Consider the following 20,086-nt stretch of genomic DNA (forward strand, 5'->3'; position numbering starts at 1 on the left):
ATTGAGAAGCCGCTACGCTTTCTGGAATAATTTGTTGCTCTCAAAAAACTCTCCATTCTTGAGAACAAAGGCGACATTTCTCAACCTCGAACAAAAAATATCNACAAAAAAACAGACTTTGCAGATTAAATTGACAGATTAAAAAAGTATATGGGATTTTTAAACACCATAGGCATACATGGGGCTCGTTAACCATTAAGTATACGAAAAAATGGGAAAAGTAAAAAGTTTTTTAATGAAATGTAGTATTAAAAGTTATTTTTCTTGTTGGAATTAGCTAACGTAGAAAAAAATTGTGAGAGAAATACAACCAAGGGGTGCTAATTTCTTTCATTCAAAGACATAAACCAGAAAAAAAGATTACCAAAAAATACAATTCAACTAGTTGTTAACGTGTACCAACATTCAACTTTCTAAGTTAAACCGTTTTTGTTAAAGAAAATAAAAGCTGATATGCAATATAACAGGAAAATCTATTATTTTATCTAAATCACAACGAGACAAATTATTCTTTTAAAATATTGTTATAATGACTTTATTCACACCACATACTAAGTAACAAACAATAAATTATACAAACACAAATGATCAACTACAGGAAAAAAATTGTACAATGGTAAATCGTATAACTCGTATAGTTAAATTGAAAGACGCAAACTGATAAAACTGTAATTATTGGAAAACTAATATGTGTCATCTGTCATTGTTTCGTTTTAAACAAATGACATGAGCCACCTATGACTGCATTTTTTAATAACATTTGATAAAATACGGTTCGTCTCTGCCCCTTATAAGATTTACTACAATTTGAAGCTATTCGAGGGATCTAACAACCCTAATTTCTGAAACGAAAATAAATTTCTTCATTTCGGAGATATCGGCAGCAGTAGTGTTAAGTGGCACGATAAACGTTAAATTAATTTATCGCAAATGTGGAAGTCTTTACTACCTTTTCCGTCAATTCGAAGCAGTTTTGACAAAAATATTGCTTGATATTACTATTGAGAAGCCGCTACGCTTTCTGGAATAATTTGTTGCTCTCAAAAAACTCTTCATTCTTGAGAACAAAGGCGACATTTCTCAACCTCAAACAAAAAATAACTGTTTTAATTTTCCCACAGGTGGCAAAATACCATCAAACAGTAAGAAAAAACGATTAACTTGTTTCTTTTCTTTCTGTTATTCACTTGAAACCGTGTTGTTCCAAGTTTATTTTCGACGAAAAATCTGACTTGTTCGAGACATTCGGATGAGTGCCGAACATCACGGCAAGGGGGGCTAAAAAAACCGGGCCATCCCGGCCTACCCGGATGAAAGAGAGCAGGACTGAATGAACCTCACGCCTAGCGCATAAACTATAACAAATTCCAGCGGCCTGCCGTGAATGTATCCGTATGTATTCCACTATTACACATTTCTTGGGCACTATTAGCATAAGGTAAGAGTAGGTGTTTATTGAACGCAGCGAGTGGGGTCCAGCGTGCCAACTGCACACTCGGCTTTGGAATGGGCGACAGTCACATTTTCGCTTTCACAAAATCGCGGCAGACCGCGACTCAGTGCACGTTTTGACGTTTGTCGATCGCGTTCGGACAATTGTGCCTTCCGAGGGACCGTCGACAGCTAAACCCACGGTTCCAGTTCGGATTTCAAAGGTAAGACGGCGGTTTTTGATGGGGGCGGAACAACGGGAAGTGTCCGCGTGTAAAACCAGGGCTGTCCGCGACGTTGCCTCACTTGTTATTACACATATAGTGTGTCCCAGTTTTTCGACGGGTGATAAAAGCGATAGGCGGCCCCGGTGAGGCTGAATATTTATGTTTGGGGCTTCTGGTTGTGAAAGTTTGACGCAGTGTCTTGTAAAATATGTACGTTGTTGGTTGATGGGGTTATGCGTAACGTAGATTCGGAGAAGACTGCGAAAATATAGGAAGATTTGGTTGTAAAAGGGATACTAACACGAATTGCTTATAAATTTGCCTTCTTTAAGTCTTTCTGCTACATAGAGGTCTATAATTTATGAAAAAATTAATTTCGAAAAAAAAATGTTTATAAATCTTTCCCAGAAAAATTGGGCAAAAGGGAAAAATTTTACTTTTATTATTAAAATCTAAGATATAAAAGGTTGAAGCCCCAGTAAAACCAAATATATTACACAAAAAATAATCTACAGAATGTATTTTAATTTAAAAAATCAGATAATTTCCGCATTTTCTAAATATGTCTAAAATGTATGTATCAGGCATAGAATCTGAAGATCTTTAAAGTGAGTTTGCAAAATGTTTTTTTTGAGCTCGATTTTCAGTTTGTTTTTATACTTAAATTTGCTTAAAAACCCTTTAAATGTTTTTTATAGAGAACGGGAATTTTGTTCCTTTGCGTTGTTTACTCTGGCGAAATGGCAAAATTAAGATGTTGTTTCTTTTTATTGTTTTAAATAAAATACTGTATTAATCATTAACCTTTTGTTAATTAATGTTTGAGTTCTACAAATTTGAAGGCATTCCGATCCAGAATATACAGGATGAAAGGGTAAATCTTTGACTAATTTTAAAATAAAAAGTTCATATGACCATGGTTCTCCATTCAATTTTACGTACCAAAGGTACTCTTAGTATTTGTCGCTGAAAGCAGCCGTTTTGTAAAATAACGGGTTTAAATTGGAATTTTGTAAGTTGAATCATTAAGAGTTTTTGAAAAACAAGTGAAAAATGTGTCTTTTATCGATTGTATTGCGATGTGACGAACTTAGATCATTTACAACACTAAGACTAAATTACTTATACAAATAACTTAATAACATTTACAATAATTGCAAAACAACATTTTTTTGGACGCCCTATATCTCAAGAACCAAGCAGTTATGGGCCCATGTTCATATGAATTGTTTATCTTAAAATTAGTCAGATTCACCCTTTAAAGTTTTGTACAAGTACTTAATAAACACCCTGTATAAATTTTGTTAAAGTACCTTATTTTCATACTGCAGTAAGTTTAGAAATGTTTTTTGCTTCGAGAAAACATATTTTTCTTTCAATTTTTCTGAATTGTTAAATATTTACTTCTATAACTAACAAATTATAAATTTCAAAATTCAAAAACCATCTATGTAAATAAACAAAGTAATCAAATTAGACAAACTAATGAATTATTTGCAATTAGTTTAAAAAAGGAGGTCTATAATTTTGTAAAAATCTTACATGTACTCAATAAATTGTTCAACAAGTTGGCCAAGAAATTGTCACAATTTTACATACAATAAACTTTCGAATGGATTTGTCAAAAACGCTATCAACACCAATTTTTAGAATAAAGCCTATCTTGAACGAGTGAATAACAAACACCTATGCAATCTATTCTTTAAATGTTTAAAGCAGAAAAAATTGTGAAAAACCAAGTCACTAAAAATTGACCAATAAATTGGTACCAAATTCTATTGTCTCCAATTTCTGGTCCAATTTATTGAAATTAGAAAATTTATCACAATTATGTTTTATATACATGCCAATATAACTTGGCCAATTTTTTGGGTAAAAACTTGGCAGATCTAAAACTAGTTCTAAATTTCCCTAGATTATATTTTTGTATTTTTCTCTGAGTAAAATCTACTTTAGTGGTATACCAAATTTTAGTCTAAAAAATTCAACATAAACAATCAATTTTCAAACTGTTATCGCGTAATTAAATTTTTTAATCGCTGCCAGGACTTTGAAAGTCTAACTAGGAAAATTGTGTAATTTGCGACCATTATTTGGTCAAGGTCGACAAATAGATTGCCGTTTCTCGTGATATGATTTTATAATCCAAATCGAGTGCGGTAAAAACTGTGACGTTTATAAAAATCGTATTAACAGCGCTATTTCGAATTAAAAATTAAATTTTTTAACATTGTAATGGTTTGAAATTAGTCGTTAAATTAAGTGTTTTTATGTCGAATTTTCCTGTTTCGTTCACTAAAAGAAATATCTCTATATCTAAGAAATGCAATTTTAAAGTATTTTTGAGCATATATTATATAACACATAACAAATTAACTTGTTAAAATGTAAAACAATAATTCAAAGAAACATTGGTACTATACAGGGTGATTAAATGAATTGACACAACACAAAATTTTACTCTGCTAATTTTCTCAAATAATTAAGACGCTTTGTTCCTTTTAAATGAAATTTGGCATCCTTATACTTGCGCATAAATGTTACATTTTCGCGTAAAAATCGAAGTAAATTGCTTTTAGGAGAATAGGAGAAATAAAACACTCAAAAAAATGTATTGTAATTATAATGCAATATGATGACAGGGGATTGTAAAATAATATATAAGTTGTAAATAAATAAATATAAAACAAATTTTTGTAATTTCTCTTTGAAAATTAAATATATTTACTGGATGAATTTCTTGATCTATCTTTTGGATTGAAAGCTTTCCCCACAAGTATAATTTTTTCCTTTCCCCATTTATAAACTTCGGTGCATAAGAATGTGAGGTAATTCAAAATGCTCGAGAAATGTTTAACCAAATACGTGTATCAGATTCGACGCAGACTAGTCTGTAATGGTATGAGCTGGTCATATCCAACGTTTGTTACGTATTTTATGATTTGCCCATGCAGCAAAATTCTGTGTTTAATTTTTTTACTTAAAAACTATTTATTTAGGATAAAACTAAAGATCAAATTTGTTTTAAGTAAAACAAGCTATATAGAACGAATTTTTAAATGACTATATTGGCGATAGAAAGAAACTGCTCAGGAAATTATTTGCGGGGAAGTTTTTCAGTCCAAAAGGGAGATCAAGAAATTATCCAGTAAATGTTTTTTTGGTAATAGTAATTTCATTTTGGTAACTTTCTCTTTCGTTAAGGAGAAAAAAAATAAAAACTAAATTACTCTCTATCCATTTGAAGTGTCATAAATCGGCAGGGAGTAGGCGGTGAGATTTTTTTTACACGAAAGTTCCTCTTTAATTTTCAACGAGCAATCACCTCCTTAATTTGTACGTAGGTACATTAAAACTGAATAGGAACTAGAACATAAAAATCGTGTAGGAAGGAATGAAGTTTGACAGTAAAACCACCAGACATGCATTTGTCGCAATAAATTAACACCAACAGCCACAAAATAGCTCCACTTCGCAGCATTAATTATTGCATTTACGTTCAGTTAACACTCGGCTATCGCGAAAATTGCAAACAAACCTCTCGCTTCAGGGACACAGACCTGACCACGCCGTCCAAACTTGAACGAACCGTACTACCTCTCGAAAAAAAAACCATTAACACACACTCACATTTCGACAGACAGGAAGTAATTCTCACTCCGTCGAAATAATTCCAAATTAATACCACGGGGGACAGGCCATATATTTTTGCGGTTGGCATTCGATTATAATTAATTCCATAATTTACAATTACCGTATCATTATCTCGGGCACGGAATGATTAATGAAAACGTTATTTATGGGCACAGAAAGTGGCGTGTTAGATGGGACTATTCGGCGTGCGTAAGGCGTTAGCCGGCTCTTCTAATTGATTTAAGGCTCTGGATTTGGTTGCCGGGCAAGTGTGGCGTGCTACGCTAATTCTCAATAGGGTTTAGATCCGAAGTACGTGGTGATCGGAATTCAAATGACTTGTAAAAGTAATTCTCTAGAAATGATCGAAAATGAGTGATTATTTACTCTTGTATGAAATTTTCAAATTCAAAATACACTCTCGTAAACTTTTTTTATTGTTGATTTTTCGAGAAAAAGTTATTCTTGATAAAAAGTTTTGCTCATCTTGGGAAGCCATGGGCAGTAATCAAATATGTAATAAAACATACAGGGTGACCAAAATATTTCAAAATGTGAAATTTTCCCCAAGCAAAGTGCTTTTAATGTTTGTTTGAAATGTTTTGGACGCCCTGTATGTTTTATGGCCCATGGCTGCCCATGATAAACAAAAGTTTTTTAAAGAATAACTTTTTCACGAAAAATCAACAATAAAAAAAGTTTATAAGACCCTATCCGGGGACACAGCTATTGCTGGGCGCAGGAGTATTCGGATCGGAGGAATTTTAGTGTAGTTTTGTTGGTTGGGCCTTTCTCTGTCTTTTGGAAGTGATTTGAACATTTCACGATTACGGGGGTGGCAATGGATAGGATAATGGTGAACCTTTATACAGAGTGTCTCACGGTGACGGGCCATTAGAATTATTTCAGAGACTACTTCGATTTGAATTTTGAAAATTTGGGACACCGGGTTTTTGGGCATGCCCTTCTCAACTAAAATAATGACGTCCACGTACCACTTCCGGTTCTACCGGAAGTCGCCATCAACTTGCTTCTTTTAAATGGAACACCCTATATATTATTGCAATTTTGGATTCTACGTGTTATTTTAGGTGGACTTTTATGAAGTTTCCCTATTCCTAAAATTAACCGTTTTCGAGATATTTAATTTTTTCCAAAAAAATTGAGACAAACCATGTGTTTTATAGTAAGAAAGATAAAGCAGCAATATTTATAGGGGGGATAGCCAGACCCCTAAGCTTCCCATCCATACTTTCAAAGTGGCTTAATTGCGTACAGGGTGCTAGAAATTTAATGCCGAGTTTAGTTAACTTCAAACCTTCGTAAGTCGGTTTTTTTAAATGGAACACCCTGTATGTTTTTCTATATTCTGATACACAATTTTATTCTCTTTCGAACGGTATCAGGGTTCCCTATACCTATCTCTTCTAGTTTTTAAGTTATCTACTATTTTTTGTGTAATCACCTAAAATCATGTAATTTCTTGCGAGGATGGCTGTGGAATTTTTAGCAAAACCTCAAAACAAACAACTAAACTGTCACCTGTCATTTATTATGGGATTCTAAGCAGAACATTTACAGTTTTTAATGAGACATATCCCAATTTTCCACCAATCAGCAGAATAAAGTTAAGAAGAATTCTAAAAAATCAATTTCATACGTACACAATTTTAATTATGTATGTTGATAATAATAATGCACTAAGAAAAAAAATAACTTAAAAAAGTCATAAGTGACCCCCATTAACAGCTAAGCACTTGTGGATTCTAGAGATAACACCATCAGTTACCGCTTTTGCTATTTCAGCTGCAGCCAATTGATGGAACGCCCTTCGTATTCGAGCAATCAAATCCTCTTTTGAAGCAACGGGTCTAGAATAAACTTTCTGCTTTATTATTCTCCAAACACAAAAACCTAATGGAGTGAGGTCGGGAGACCTCACTGGCCAATTCCACGGTCCTAGGCGTCACATCCATCTATCTTCAAACATTTCAGTCAGCTGTTGATTGATTTGATTGTGACTGTGAGGTGGAGCCCAGTCTAATTGATACCAACACTTCCTTAGTTGGTCTAAAGGTATATCATCTAGAAAATCTGCCACAACCGTTTGCAAAATATTGAGATATCTGTCGGCATTTAAATTTTCTTCGTAGATATGGTAAGAAATATGGTTATCTTTAATTAGACAAAAACCATTTACGCTAAATTTATTTTGAAAGTTTCTTTCCCGGATAACATGAGGATTTTCAGATGACCACAAATGAGTATTATGTCTATTTCCTTCTCTCGTAAATTTCGACTCGTCTGTCTATATAATATATTGCAAAAATTGTGGATCTTCTTGGTATCGCACTAACATCGTTTCACAAAATTGTACACGTTGCACGGCGTAACCCGAATGAAGAGCAGAAAGTAGCTTAAATTTGTATGGATGCATATCATTAGTGCTTAACATCCTGTGAATGGACGCTCGTGAAATGCCTAAATCATACTCTGCGGCACGAGTTGAGGATTCTGGATGAATATTAAAATAGGCCAGCATATTTATTACATTATCTTCATTTGAAATTATTGGTTCTGTAAAATTCTTTCTTCTGCACAAATTCTACCATACTCTAGTTGATTTGCTAAAATTCGTCTTAACTTTTTTCTGCTTATTGGTGGCAAATTTGGATATGTCTCATTAAAAACTGTACATGTTCTGCTTATAATCCCATTGCAACGTCCGTGAATGAATAATAAATTTAAAATATCAGCATTTGAATATAACGAGCGTTCAAATAAAAACGTGGTCGAAGTTGGCTCTGACACATTGGACGTAGGGAGTAGCTTATAGCCACCAACTTAACCTCATTTCTCAACGAGCTGTATAGCAGCTGTCAGTTTCAATAACGTTAATGACTATATAACTTTATTTTAAAGAATAATCGTGATAACAATAACAAACAATTAAAGGAGCTGCGGAAAGTGTCCCCCTCCTTGTTATAACAATAAATTAAAGCAGCTGCTGAAAGTGTCCCCCTCCTTGTTCCAAGCACTTTTCACACCTGTTCCTCAAAGAATTAAAGACATTTTCTAAGATGCTCGGGGTATTGTTAATTTCACGAATCTTGTCTATAAGTCGAGCCTGCAGATGGTTTAAATCAGGAATAGGCAGTTCAAAAATAGTGTTTTTAAGGTAAGGCCACAAAAAGAAATCACACGGCGTAATATCACATGACCTCGGTGGAAATTCATGTTCAGCATTGAGACTTATTAGTCGATTTTGGAAAACTTCCCTCAACATATTCATCGTCTCGCCTGCCGTATGTGCCCTTGCGCCATCTTGTTGAAAGTAAAAGTTTGTAATTTCGTTTTCTTCCAGCTGGTTAACAAAAGGAGCGATAATTTCTTCTCTATACCTTTGCGCAGTAAGAGTACCATTAAAAAAAATAGGTCCATAAATCCTCCTTCGATTGAGAGCACACCAAACTCCAATTTTTTGAGCGTGTAGAGGGCCCTCGACAAAAAAGTTATCTGGTTTTTCAGAAGACCACATTCTCATATTCTGTGAGTTTACGTAACCACTTAAATGAAACCAGGCTTCATCAGAAAAAAAGGTGATATTATGAAGTTCACCGTAGTTGTTTAAAAACCATTCACAAAATACAGCCCGTCGCGGAAAATCAACTTCATGAAGTTCTTGCTGACAAGTTAAACGATAGGAGAACAAACGCAAATCTTTTTTTAACACTGTGTGGCAGGTACCGACTGATACTCCCACCATTTGTGATAAAACACGTACAGAAGTTCTTGGCGCATTTTCCATTATTTGTTGGACATTTTCTTTTAATTCTTCAGTCCGCTTTTTAGGTCGGCCGCTTCCTTCTTTTCTTGTTACACTGCCCGTTTCACGAAAAACATTAACACAACGCTGAACTGCACTTTGAAAAATTTTGTACTCAACAACGCCGGGAAATTGATTTTGAAATTCTATGAAACATTCCTCAATAGAATACTTCCATATTCCATCAATCTTGCGTCCATTTCTAAAGTAGGACTCTATGATAAACACTTTTTGTTCTTGAGAAAACACCATTTTAAACGCTTTTTAAAACGAAAATATTCAAATTGATAGCGGTGATATAGCGCTTTGACAGATGACGTTTAAGTTCATTTGCTATACGCTACGCCCTACGTCGAAATTTTCAGAACCAACTTGACCACGTTTTTATTTGAACGCTCGTTATATTGTTTTCCATTTCTTAACACTAAATAAAACTGTCACTGCAAGAGACTAACAACAAATTGACAGTTTAGTTGTTTGTTTTGAAGTTTTCTAAAAATTCCACAGCTATCCTCGCAAGAAATTACATGATTTTAGGCGATTACACAAAAATATGTAGATAACTTAAAAACTGGAAAAGATTGGTATAGGGAACCCTGATACCGTTCGAAAGAGAATAAAATTGTGTATGAGAATATAGAAAAAGAATTAAAGAAACAGACTTATGAAGGTTTGAAGTTAACTAAACTCGGCATTAAATTTCTAGCACCCTGTATGCAATTAAGCCACTTTGAAAGTATGGATGGGAAGCTTAGGAGTCTAGCTATCCCCCCTATAAATATTTTTGCTTTATATTTCTTACTATAAAATACACATGGTTTAAAAAAAAATTAAATATCTCGAAAACGGTTAATTTTAGGAATAGGGAAACTTCATAAAAGTCCACCTGAAATAACACGTAGAATTCAAAATTGCAATAATATATAGGGAGAGCGTTCAATTTAAAATAAGCAAGTTGATGGCGACTTCCGGTATAACCGGAAGTGGTACGTGGACGTTATTATTTTAGTTGAGAAGGGCATGCCCGAAAACCCGGTATCCCAAATTTTCAAAATTCAAATCGAAGTAGTTGTCTCTGAAATAATTCTAATGGGCCCTCACCGTGAGACACCCTGTATATTGTTTAAAGACTCTGCCGACGTATAAATGAAATTAAATATTTAATTTAACAAATACATAATTTTTAATTCATCTGCTGCTCGCGGCAACAGATAGATTAAAAATTCATTCAAATTTGTGAATGACTAGATTAGAAGTTATTATCGACATTTCAGATTTATTGAAAAGTTAGCGACGCCAATCCACAAAAAAAAAGATTTACTTAGCGACATACACTTCTAAAAGTGCTGGTCACGCCGCCAGAAAGCCGCTGCCATTTAAAAAAATCTCCCCGCAAAAACACTTGTCGATTATACGGCCTCAAACATTTAACCACATCGAATCGCATACGAGGGAGCGACGATGTCTTCCACGAGTAAAGAGCACCGATTCCCATAACGACCGCACTTGGAACAGAACTGTCTCTGTAGCAATCTAATCGGTGCCGGATGAAAAAAATCGCTTGCCGAGTCGCGTTTGATTATTAACGTAGTTATTAAATTTATCTACAATCACCGTTCCGAAATCGAACAGGTTTTTATGAGGTTTTTGTGCAATTTATTTGCCGTTTAATTTAATAAATCGATTTGGATCTGTCAAAATAATGTCTTGGCTTCATTTCGAACGGTTAACCTCCACAAAAAGCAAAGCTCCTAATAAAGGGTGTCCGAAAATTCACGAAAAAGTAAGTGTATTCGGCGAACACATACTATTATCCCCAAAAAACTGCCCCCCGCATAGTTATATGTACAGGGATGGCCAGAAGTACGGAATAAAATTCATATCTTTTGAATGAGTTAATTTTTTTTTAAAACGCCGAAACACGTTAACTCATTTTGATTTTTTCCCATCTCTCGGTTATATAATAATAAATTTTTCTTCAACCCCCTAACCCCCAGCTACCCCTATTTTTTTTTCAAATGGAAACATAAGGCATGAGGGGGCTCGTTGAAAAGCTTATAGAAAACCGAATCCAGCCATACCAAATAAACAAGTTTTATTTTTTCAATAACAAGTTTTTTTTCATTTAGAAATTGAAACAACTAGATAATTTACAAAAATAAACTCAATGTCGCAAATGCTGAAAATGTCCTCCATTCACTATTTGGCATTCTCCAAGACGATAGTAAAAGCTGTCCACAGCATTCTGAATGACTTCAGCTGGTAAATTATGCATCTCCGCCCTAATCTTGTTCTTTAAATTCTCAATATTATCCGGTCTGTCCTGGTAGACTCTTTCTTTCAAATATCCCCAAAGAAAATAATCCAGGGGTGTTAAGTCGGGGGATCTTGGCGGCCATTCAACTGTACCCCGTCTACCAATCCAGCGATTTGGAAACATTTCATCTAAGTATCTTCGAACATCAATACCAAAATGTGGGGGAGCGCCATCTTGTTGGAACCAAATTCTTTCATTCGGTATATCTGGATCAATTTCATGAGGGAAAATCACAGCTAGAGCAGGTATCAGGTCAAATGTTAGGAAATCCAGGTAGCGTGCGGCAGTAAGATTTTCTTCAAAAAAGAATGGGCCCAAGATTCTGTTGTTGATGATACCTGCCCATACATTAACTTTTTGTGGATGCTGCGTATGCGATTCGCATGTCCAGTGTGGATTTTCCTGGGACCAAAAGCGATAGTTGTGCCTGTTAACCACTCCATTTAAATAAAACGTAGCTTCATCCGAAAAAAGTACGTCTCGTTGAAAACCATTATTGTCGTCACACCGTCTCATCATTTCCTCACAAAATTGTAATCGCCTATCATAATCGTCTTCCAAAAGCTCTTGGACAAGACATACCTTATAGGGGTGGTATTTCTCTTGTTTCAGAAACATTCGAATTGCAGTTCGAGAAGCATCGTGATTGCGGGCCAATGAAACAGTTGAAGTATGAGGATTTTCAACAAGTTCTAATGCAATGTCTAATTTCTTTTCTTCATTCAAAGCACGTGCCCGTCCAGTTTTGGGCAAAGTCTGTACTGTACCGTGTTCCTCAAATTTGTGAAATATTTTACTAACTGTCCCTTGCGAGATTTGGTTTTCGGGATATTTCGCATTAAATAAATCGCGCACTTCAGCCTGACTTCTTATTTTGTCTCCACATCCAAGCAATATCAAGATTTCGATGCGTTGCCTTTCCGACAATACCATTGCAATTCAGTAAATAACTTGATTTTGACACAATAGTAACGTTTCGAACTCCAATTTACAACTAAAGCGAAAAATTAACCAGAAAGCCTGGCAAGTAAGTGGTGCCAAAAAAACGCAACATAAAAAATATATCTTTTTTGCGTTAGCAGTGATAGGTACAGTTTCAAATTCTTTATTTTATTCTGTGCAAATTCATGGAGGATAACACTGAAGATAATTAAATTTTATTTCACTTGTTAAGTAGGTGTTTTATACAACCCTAAAAACCTTGCTATTGAAAAAATAAAACTTGTTTATTTGGTATGGCTGGATTCGGTTTTCTATAAGCTTTTCAACGAGCCCCCTCATGCCTTATGTTTCAATTTGAAAAAAAAGTAGGGGTAGCTGGGGGTTAGGGGGTTGAAGAGAAATTAATTATTATATAACCGAAAGATGGGAAAAAATCAAAATCAGTTAACGTGTTTCGGCGTTTTAAGAAAAATTAACTCATGCAAAAGATATGAATTTTATTTCGTACTTCTGGCCATCCCTGTATATAAAGTAGTGTACCTTTTTGGAATTAGTAGTAGGCTAATTGAAACAAATGCATACTTTGACAGAACTGTAATAAAAGCAAGGCCCTTTTGATTTTTTCCCTCAAATTATTATAAAAAATTTAAACAGAGAAAAATTAAAAATTTAAAAGTGGAAAAACGTCATAAATACGTGCTGAGAAAAATACAGGCCCAAGGCGGGAACCTGAGGAACACCAACGCTTAAACGCAACAAAATCCTAGACTGTTCAACGTTTGACCATCTCCGCCGAAGCCTTGGCATAACCTCCGTCTCCGACCTCCCCCGTTCGCCACAGCCACCTAGCTCGTCTGCTTGTTAAATATCACATAAGACATTTTATGACATAATTCTTGAAAGTTCAAGTTGAGACGATTGAAAGTGTACGCTGCAAAAAACGTCTCTTTATAGGCTAATTGTCGTGTGTACAAAATCGCTTTTAATAAAACAAAGACGCCGTTGTTGGCGGCATGGGGAGGGCTTCCGCCTTGTTTGTTCTCTTCTCGGTACTGGCACGTAATAGTAAGAGTTGGCCGATGGATATTAACATCCAAATCAAGCAATTTTTTAACTATTGGCAACGCTGACTCAGTTCTATAAAGCTATAGAGGTTGAACCTAGGATGTATACTGCGACTGTATATGTGACGTCACTACTTGTGGTATTTTTAGTCTTTAATGTTGACAAAAGTCAATACGCACGTTGTTGCTAGCTTAATTTAATTATTTAGGCACAGCTATAAGATTAATTATGCTGTAAAACGTGATTTTAACTCATTTTGCACATAATTGCCAGTGGCGGCCCTTAACTTTTTTTACTGGGTGTGTAGGTAACGCCAACGTAACAACAATAATAAATCTGACATGGCTTTCTCTAAATTTTGATTTCGATTATTCGACTGCGCAATGTCAGGTTAGATTTTTAATTTTATTCCAAAATATTCGTGACCTTGAAAAAATTTCTGGATACAATTTAAGCATAGATGATATTATAAATGAATATGTTTTTGTTTTTTTGACGTCTGCTTATTTATTTAACATTTTTCGTCCCATTTCATATAACAATTTATAATTGACGAGTGTTTTTAATGAAAAATTAGGCATAAATGTCTCAAATTTGACTTTTTTGTCCCTATTTTTTCTTCAAAAGCTACCTATTTAAAATATATACACACATTTAAATGCATAACGATTGCCACACACCATCTCACCCCCTCCACCATCTCCGCCGACATCACCCCACCTAATGTCTATTTCTTTCAAGGTCAGCGTCGTGATTTTCGAAAGATGAAACCCTCCACGCGTCCCTAACCGAGGAGAAAGAGAGGAAGAAAGATGGCCGCTCTTCTCAACTTCAGCACGCCCTACCTGGCCACCCCCAACCCCCCCACGACCAACTACTACCGTCCCCCGCAGCCTCTGCCCCCTCTGCAGGGCCCCTACTCCTACCCACCCCCTCAGAAGCCCTTCCTGGCGGAGGAGTTCAACGCCCAACAGCACCAGTTCAACGCGCAGGTGCCCGCGAACGCGCAGACGCACCAGCAGCAACCCGGACCAGAATACACGAAAGTGACCGACGACGGCACGAAGACGAACGTGCACGCCGTCATAGACTATGACTACGAGGACGAGGATGAGGCGGGAAGTTACCCGGTGACGCCCATCCAGGGCCCCATTTTTATTAAGAACGGTTCTGTGCCCGTTGTGCCGCTCTACTCGCATCCCGTGCTGAATAATGGGACCTTCGTGCAGATACCGGTAAGTCTATTTGATGTTTCGTTCAGTGTAGATCACTACCACTTACCATCTAGAGTCTGTACCATCCGTGGTGTGAAAATAGTACCTATAAGCTTTGTTTCTAGTGAATTTTCACCCTTATATAAGCCTTATGTCGAAATGCGCATGCGTCTGATTGTTGGAAACTGTTTAGGATTGCTCTAGGAACAAAGCTATAGTGTTCCTGTCAGTCGGTTCAGTTTGGTCCTGTCTGCAATTTTACAAAATAAACAACAATTTTAAGGTAAATAATTTTTTGCATTTTTTTGAACTGTCATATTCGTTTTTCCACACTCAAGTGGTTTTTTAACTCGCGTAAGAACACTATTATTCATAGCGAAAAGAGGTTTAGACAAAAAAGGTAGGTATTAAATAAACCTTTAAAATGAGACAAGTTCGATTAAATTCGGATAATTTGTTTATGCGCAAGAGCTCAAAAATGGTCGAAAATGGCAGTTTTTTTCAATTGCTAATAATTAGTGCAATTTTCATCGTAGACACTTGTAATTCAGGATTTTTGAGGCTTTTTACACCCTTAATAAGTGATAAAAATTTCAGCCCGAAAGCTTCATTGGTTTGGCGTTGGCGGAATTTGTTATCTAAGAAGATGCTATTTTCAATTCATTTTTCCCAAGCTCACAGGCGTTGTAGGGTTTCGATCATTAGTTGTTTTTGTACCTAAATAGTTGTATTGACATATGCATTTACTGAGAATTTAGTTTTTCAAATTTAATTTGTTTAAAAATGACTGAAAAAATGTTAATATTTATTAAATTGTTAAGATAGGTAATTATTATAAAATAAAATAGTAACCTCTATACTTTAGTTTTCTTCGAATTTAAAAAAAAATCGTTGTAGTAAGTTGATTAGAAGCTGAGATAATTTTTTTTATTTATTTAATCGCAGTGACCTTAATTATTAATATTAAGAGCCGAAATTTGGAGAGAGTATACATTAAGAGCTATATTTTCATGTCCTACATTAACATTAAGGTGAATTCAACTATTTAATTTCGAAAAAGAAGATAGCGGCGATGCGTTCTATTACTTGGTCTAGCGAACGAGTGGGGAAGGCGAGGCTTAGCATGCGCGCTTAACGATGTAATAAATATTAACATTTTTTCAGTCATTTTTAAACAAATTAAATTTGAAAAATTAAATTGTCAGTAAATGCATAGGTCAATACAACTATTTAGGTACAAAAACAACTATTGATCGAAACTCTACAACACCTGTGAGCTTGAGAAAAATGAATCGAAAATAGCATCTTCTTAGATAATAAATTCCGCCAACGCCAAGCTAATGAAGCTTTCGGGCTGAAATTTTTACCACTTATTAAGTGTACACAAAGCCTCAAAAATCTTGAATTACAAGTGTCTGCGATGAAAATTGTATTAATTATTAGCAATTGAAAAAAGCGGACATTTTCGACCATTTTTGAGCTATTGCGCATAAACAAATATATTATATAAACCTTTTTTCTCTATAAACAACAATTTTTTTACGCGAGTCAAAAAACCACTTTTCCATAATTTTGACCATTGTTTTAACAAAGTTCCCCAACTAGTCTCGAGTTGATTTTTTGATATTTTGTTTATAACACGTTTCCGAACAATATTCCGCAGAGAAACTTCTAATAGTATTTTTTTCCCGAAAAAAAGCTATAATAACTGGCCTATTTTGCCCAAGGGGTGCAAGCCACCCCTTATGAAAAATAAAATATTGAAAATAATCCCAGGAATCGATAAAGCAATCAGTTTTAAGCAAAAAGTATCTTAAGAACATTTTTCGATATGTCAATATTTTCTGAGTTATTGGTGACTGAAAATGTACATTTTTTATATTAAAAAAGACGTTTTCCAGCAGTTTTTCTCGAATAACTCGGAAAATAATAAATAATCATAAAATATTACTTAGCCGACTATCAGACTATGGAATCAGAGGTAAATTTTTGCAGTGGGTTTCTTCTTTCATTGATGGTAGGAAACAATTTACATCTATATAATATCGTGGAGATGACTTTCAATCATGAGTTGCCTCTAAGTATAGGATTGTTGATACAGGGGTGCCCCAAGGGTCCATCCTGGGACCTTTATTATTTATTTTGTATATAAATGCCATTGACTCGGTACTAGAAAACATCTGCTTTGCCCTATACGCTGATGATCTCTCGTTAACAATATCGCACAAAGATGACGAAAGTCTAAATCAAGGGTCGGCAACTGGCGGACCGCGGTCCAGGTCCGGACCGCGGAAGGTAAAATACTGGACCGCCAAAAATTTTTTGAAAATATAAATTACTCAAAAAAATTATTTAAAAAATGTTTTTTTACGTTTGAGTACCAACGTTATCATTTTTTCTAGTATTTTACAATTTTGTGAGTGTTTTCAGTTCTTAATGGTTAGTAAGCAGATTAAATTTGAGTTCTAATTAAAATAAAAAAATAAGAAATATGATTTTTTTCTGGACCTCGTTAAAAATTTTCAAAAGTATCCGGACCTCATCTAAAATTACTTGCCGACCCCTGCNCTGTTGGGATATTCTGTGATCTCAGCAGGGCATTCGACTGCATAAATCATAAAATATTACTTAGCCGACTATCAGACTATGGAATCAGAGGTAAATCTTTGCAGTGGGTTTCTTCTTTCATTGATGGTAGGAAACAATTTACATCTATACAATATCGTGGAGATGACTTTCAATCATGTGTTGCCTCTAAGTATAGAATAGTTGGTACCCAAGGGTCCATCCTGGGACCTTTATTATTTATTTTGTATATAAATGCCATTGACTCGGTACTAGAAAACATCTGCTTTGCCCTATACGCTGATGATCTCTCGTTAATAATATCGCACAAAAATGACGAAAGTCTAAATAATAAATGTACTGAAGTTTTGCAGTCACTCAACAATTGGTTCAACATGAATAACCTATATTTAAATAGTGAAAAAACTAGGACAATTCGTTTCCACAATAGGCAAAAGATTTGTGAAACCTTATCTCTAAAGATTAATGATATATACCTCAAATGTATCACGGAACCAGTAAAATTTCTAGGTATTACACTCGACGAACATATGGATTGGATTGGATGCCACATTGAGAAAATTTAGTCAGTTTATTAAACTCCACAAATTTTCTTTTTAAAAACATTAAAGACGTCCTAACTAAACATCAGTTAATTAACGTATATTATGCTCAAATAGAATCTCGAATACGATATGGAATTCGTTTATGGGGTGACTCCACCTTATCGCAGGCTGTTTTTGTTTCACAAAAACTTGTGATTAGAACAATTGCCGGTGTTCCAAGTACACGATCTTGCAGAACAATTTTTGTTGATTTTGATCTCATGACTATTGCCTCATTATATATTTCAGAAATGTGTTTATAAAAATAGAACAAAGTTTAAAGCAAATAATGATATTCATCACTTAAATACGAGACAAAAGGATCGATTCCATCTGCCCTACACAAAATATGCTGCTATATCGAAATCACCTGAGCATATTGGCTTAAATGTTTTTATTCTCTTTCCAAATTGTATCAATTGTAGTACAATTTACTTTGTTGTTAGCATTTTATATGTGTGTGTATATGTATATAAGTGTGCATATTGTATATTGTATACTGTGTGTGTACATCTATATTTCTATTTTTGTGTGGGCCACTGTTATCCATCATATTGACCATTGCTATACATTCATGTAATGTCATATAAGCAAAATAAACTAAATAAATAAATAGACATTGTATGAAAAAAAACATTACGAAGAAAATGAAGTTTATAGGGTTGAAGCTAATTTCATGTCCGGTAGAAACTAAATTGGAAGCATTTAACATAAAATAACTAAAAAAATATATTTTTCAAGAAAAATATACAGAACATTTTTTAAAGTACTTTAAAAAATCTTAAAATTAACTTGATTTTAAGTCATTAGCATAAAACTTAGCAGTGTTATGATCAAAATAAAACTATTAATTCGCTTTTTCGGTAAAAAATCTGTACAAAAACTTATGAATTTTTCGCGAGATTTAAAATTAAAGGTAAATCTTCTACTATTTACATTTTTTATGTGCTATCGATACATGATACAAGTTTAAGCGGTTTAGAATGCATATTTTTAAAAATATTACGTTTTGATTGAAAAAAAATAATAATTCCAAAAAAAATAACATATTTTTAAAAATAACTAAAAAAAACATACGGAAAATATTCAAGAGTACAAAAGTTTATATTTTTTTTTTCACAAAATGCTAGAAGTTTCCAGTTGAGGGCGAAGGTCATGTTTTTCAAACCCTTTAACCTCAAAAATCTCAAAAATAACGCGTTAAAAAATATTCAATTTTGAGACACAGTGTATTTAAACAGAGTTCATCAGAAAAATTATTCAGAAACTTGTACATTGTGTCTCTGGCAAAGATTCTTGATTTTTTCACTTTATGTCCAATATTTTTCCTCTTAACTAAAGCAAAAGCAGAAAATGTGCCACGTTATAGGACATTTTCAAATATCAACAGCTCTATGCAAAAATATTGTGGCTTTGAGCATAGAGTATGCAGCCCATGAGCTTCCTGGAGATTTTAGGGTTTCATTTGTTGAAACAAAAAAGGCTAGCATTACCTTTTCTGTGATATTTTCAAAATTGTTCTTGTTACACCACGCTGTAGATAGATGGAAGATTTTCTCATATCTCCCTTTGGACTTCTCGGGAATTATGGTTGAGCATCCTACTTACCAAGCATTTTTTGAGTCTGAGTCATCACTTACAATAAATTGAGGCAAAAATTTTAACTTGGAGACATTTCTAACGACAGCAGATGCCCCTTGATAATAAATATTAGCTCTTATAGTAACCAAAGCGAAAATGTTTTCATGTACAACTTGTTAGTTTAGTTTTGTATAAATTTATTCAATATTTTAGCGTGAAAAATACGTCATAAGCACTGGGGTCATAAAATGTCTTACTGGTTTTGGACATTTTGGAAAAAACATATCCTCTACTGTTTTCTACCCCGGAAAGTAGTAAATCTACTTTTGCCTCTTTCACTATTTCTAATATCTCTCTTTCGGAATCGCTCGAATTCATTTTTTTTGTTTCAAAATTAAGCACAAGGCACAACGATAAATAACGAGCGTTCAAATAAAAACGTGGTCGAAGTTGGCTCTGACACATTGGACGTAGGGAGTAGCTTATAGCGACCAACTTAACCTCATTTCTCAACGAGCTGTATAGCAGCCGTCAGTTTCAATAACGTTAATGACTATATAACTTTATTTTAAAGAATAATCGTGATAACAATAACAAACAATTAAAGGAGCTGCGGAAAGTGTCCCCCTCCTTGTTATAACAATAAATTAAAGCAGCTGCTGAAAGTGTCCCCCTCCTTG

General features: G+C 34.5%; 1 protein-coding gene across 1 annotated transcript in view; it reads left to right on the forward strand.

Moving 5' to 3' along the window:
* The first annotated feature begins 1,534 nt into the window (after positions 1-1,534).
* Positions 1,535-20,086, forward strand: part of LOC108903955 (protein spaetzle 3) — a 114,694-nt gene continuing 96,142 nt past the window's right edge. Inside the window, exons 1-2 of the mRNA XM_018706307.2 lie at positions 1,535-1,655; positions 14,183-14,676. Of these exons, the coding sequence (XP_018561823.2) occupies positions 14,254-14,676 (423 nt within the window). The 5' untranslated portion in view covers positions 1,535-1,655; positions 14,183-14,253. The remainder of the gene's footprint in view (positions 1,656-14,182; positions 14,677-20,086) is intronic.

The sequence above is a fragment of the Anoplophora glabripennis genome, unplaced genomic scaffold (assembly GCF_000390285.2).
Source record: "Anoplophora glabripennis isolate ALB-LARVAE unplaced genomic scaffold, Agla_2.0 scaffold170, whole genome shotgun sequence".
Lineage (NCBI taxonomy): Eukaryota > Metazoa > Arthropoda > Insecta > Coleoptera > Cerambycidae > Anoplophora > Anoplophora glabripennis.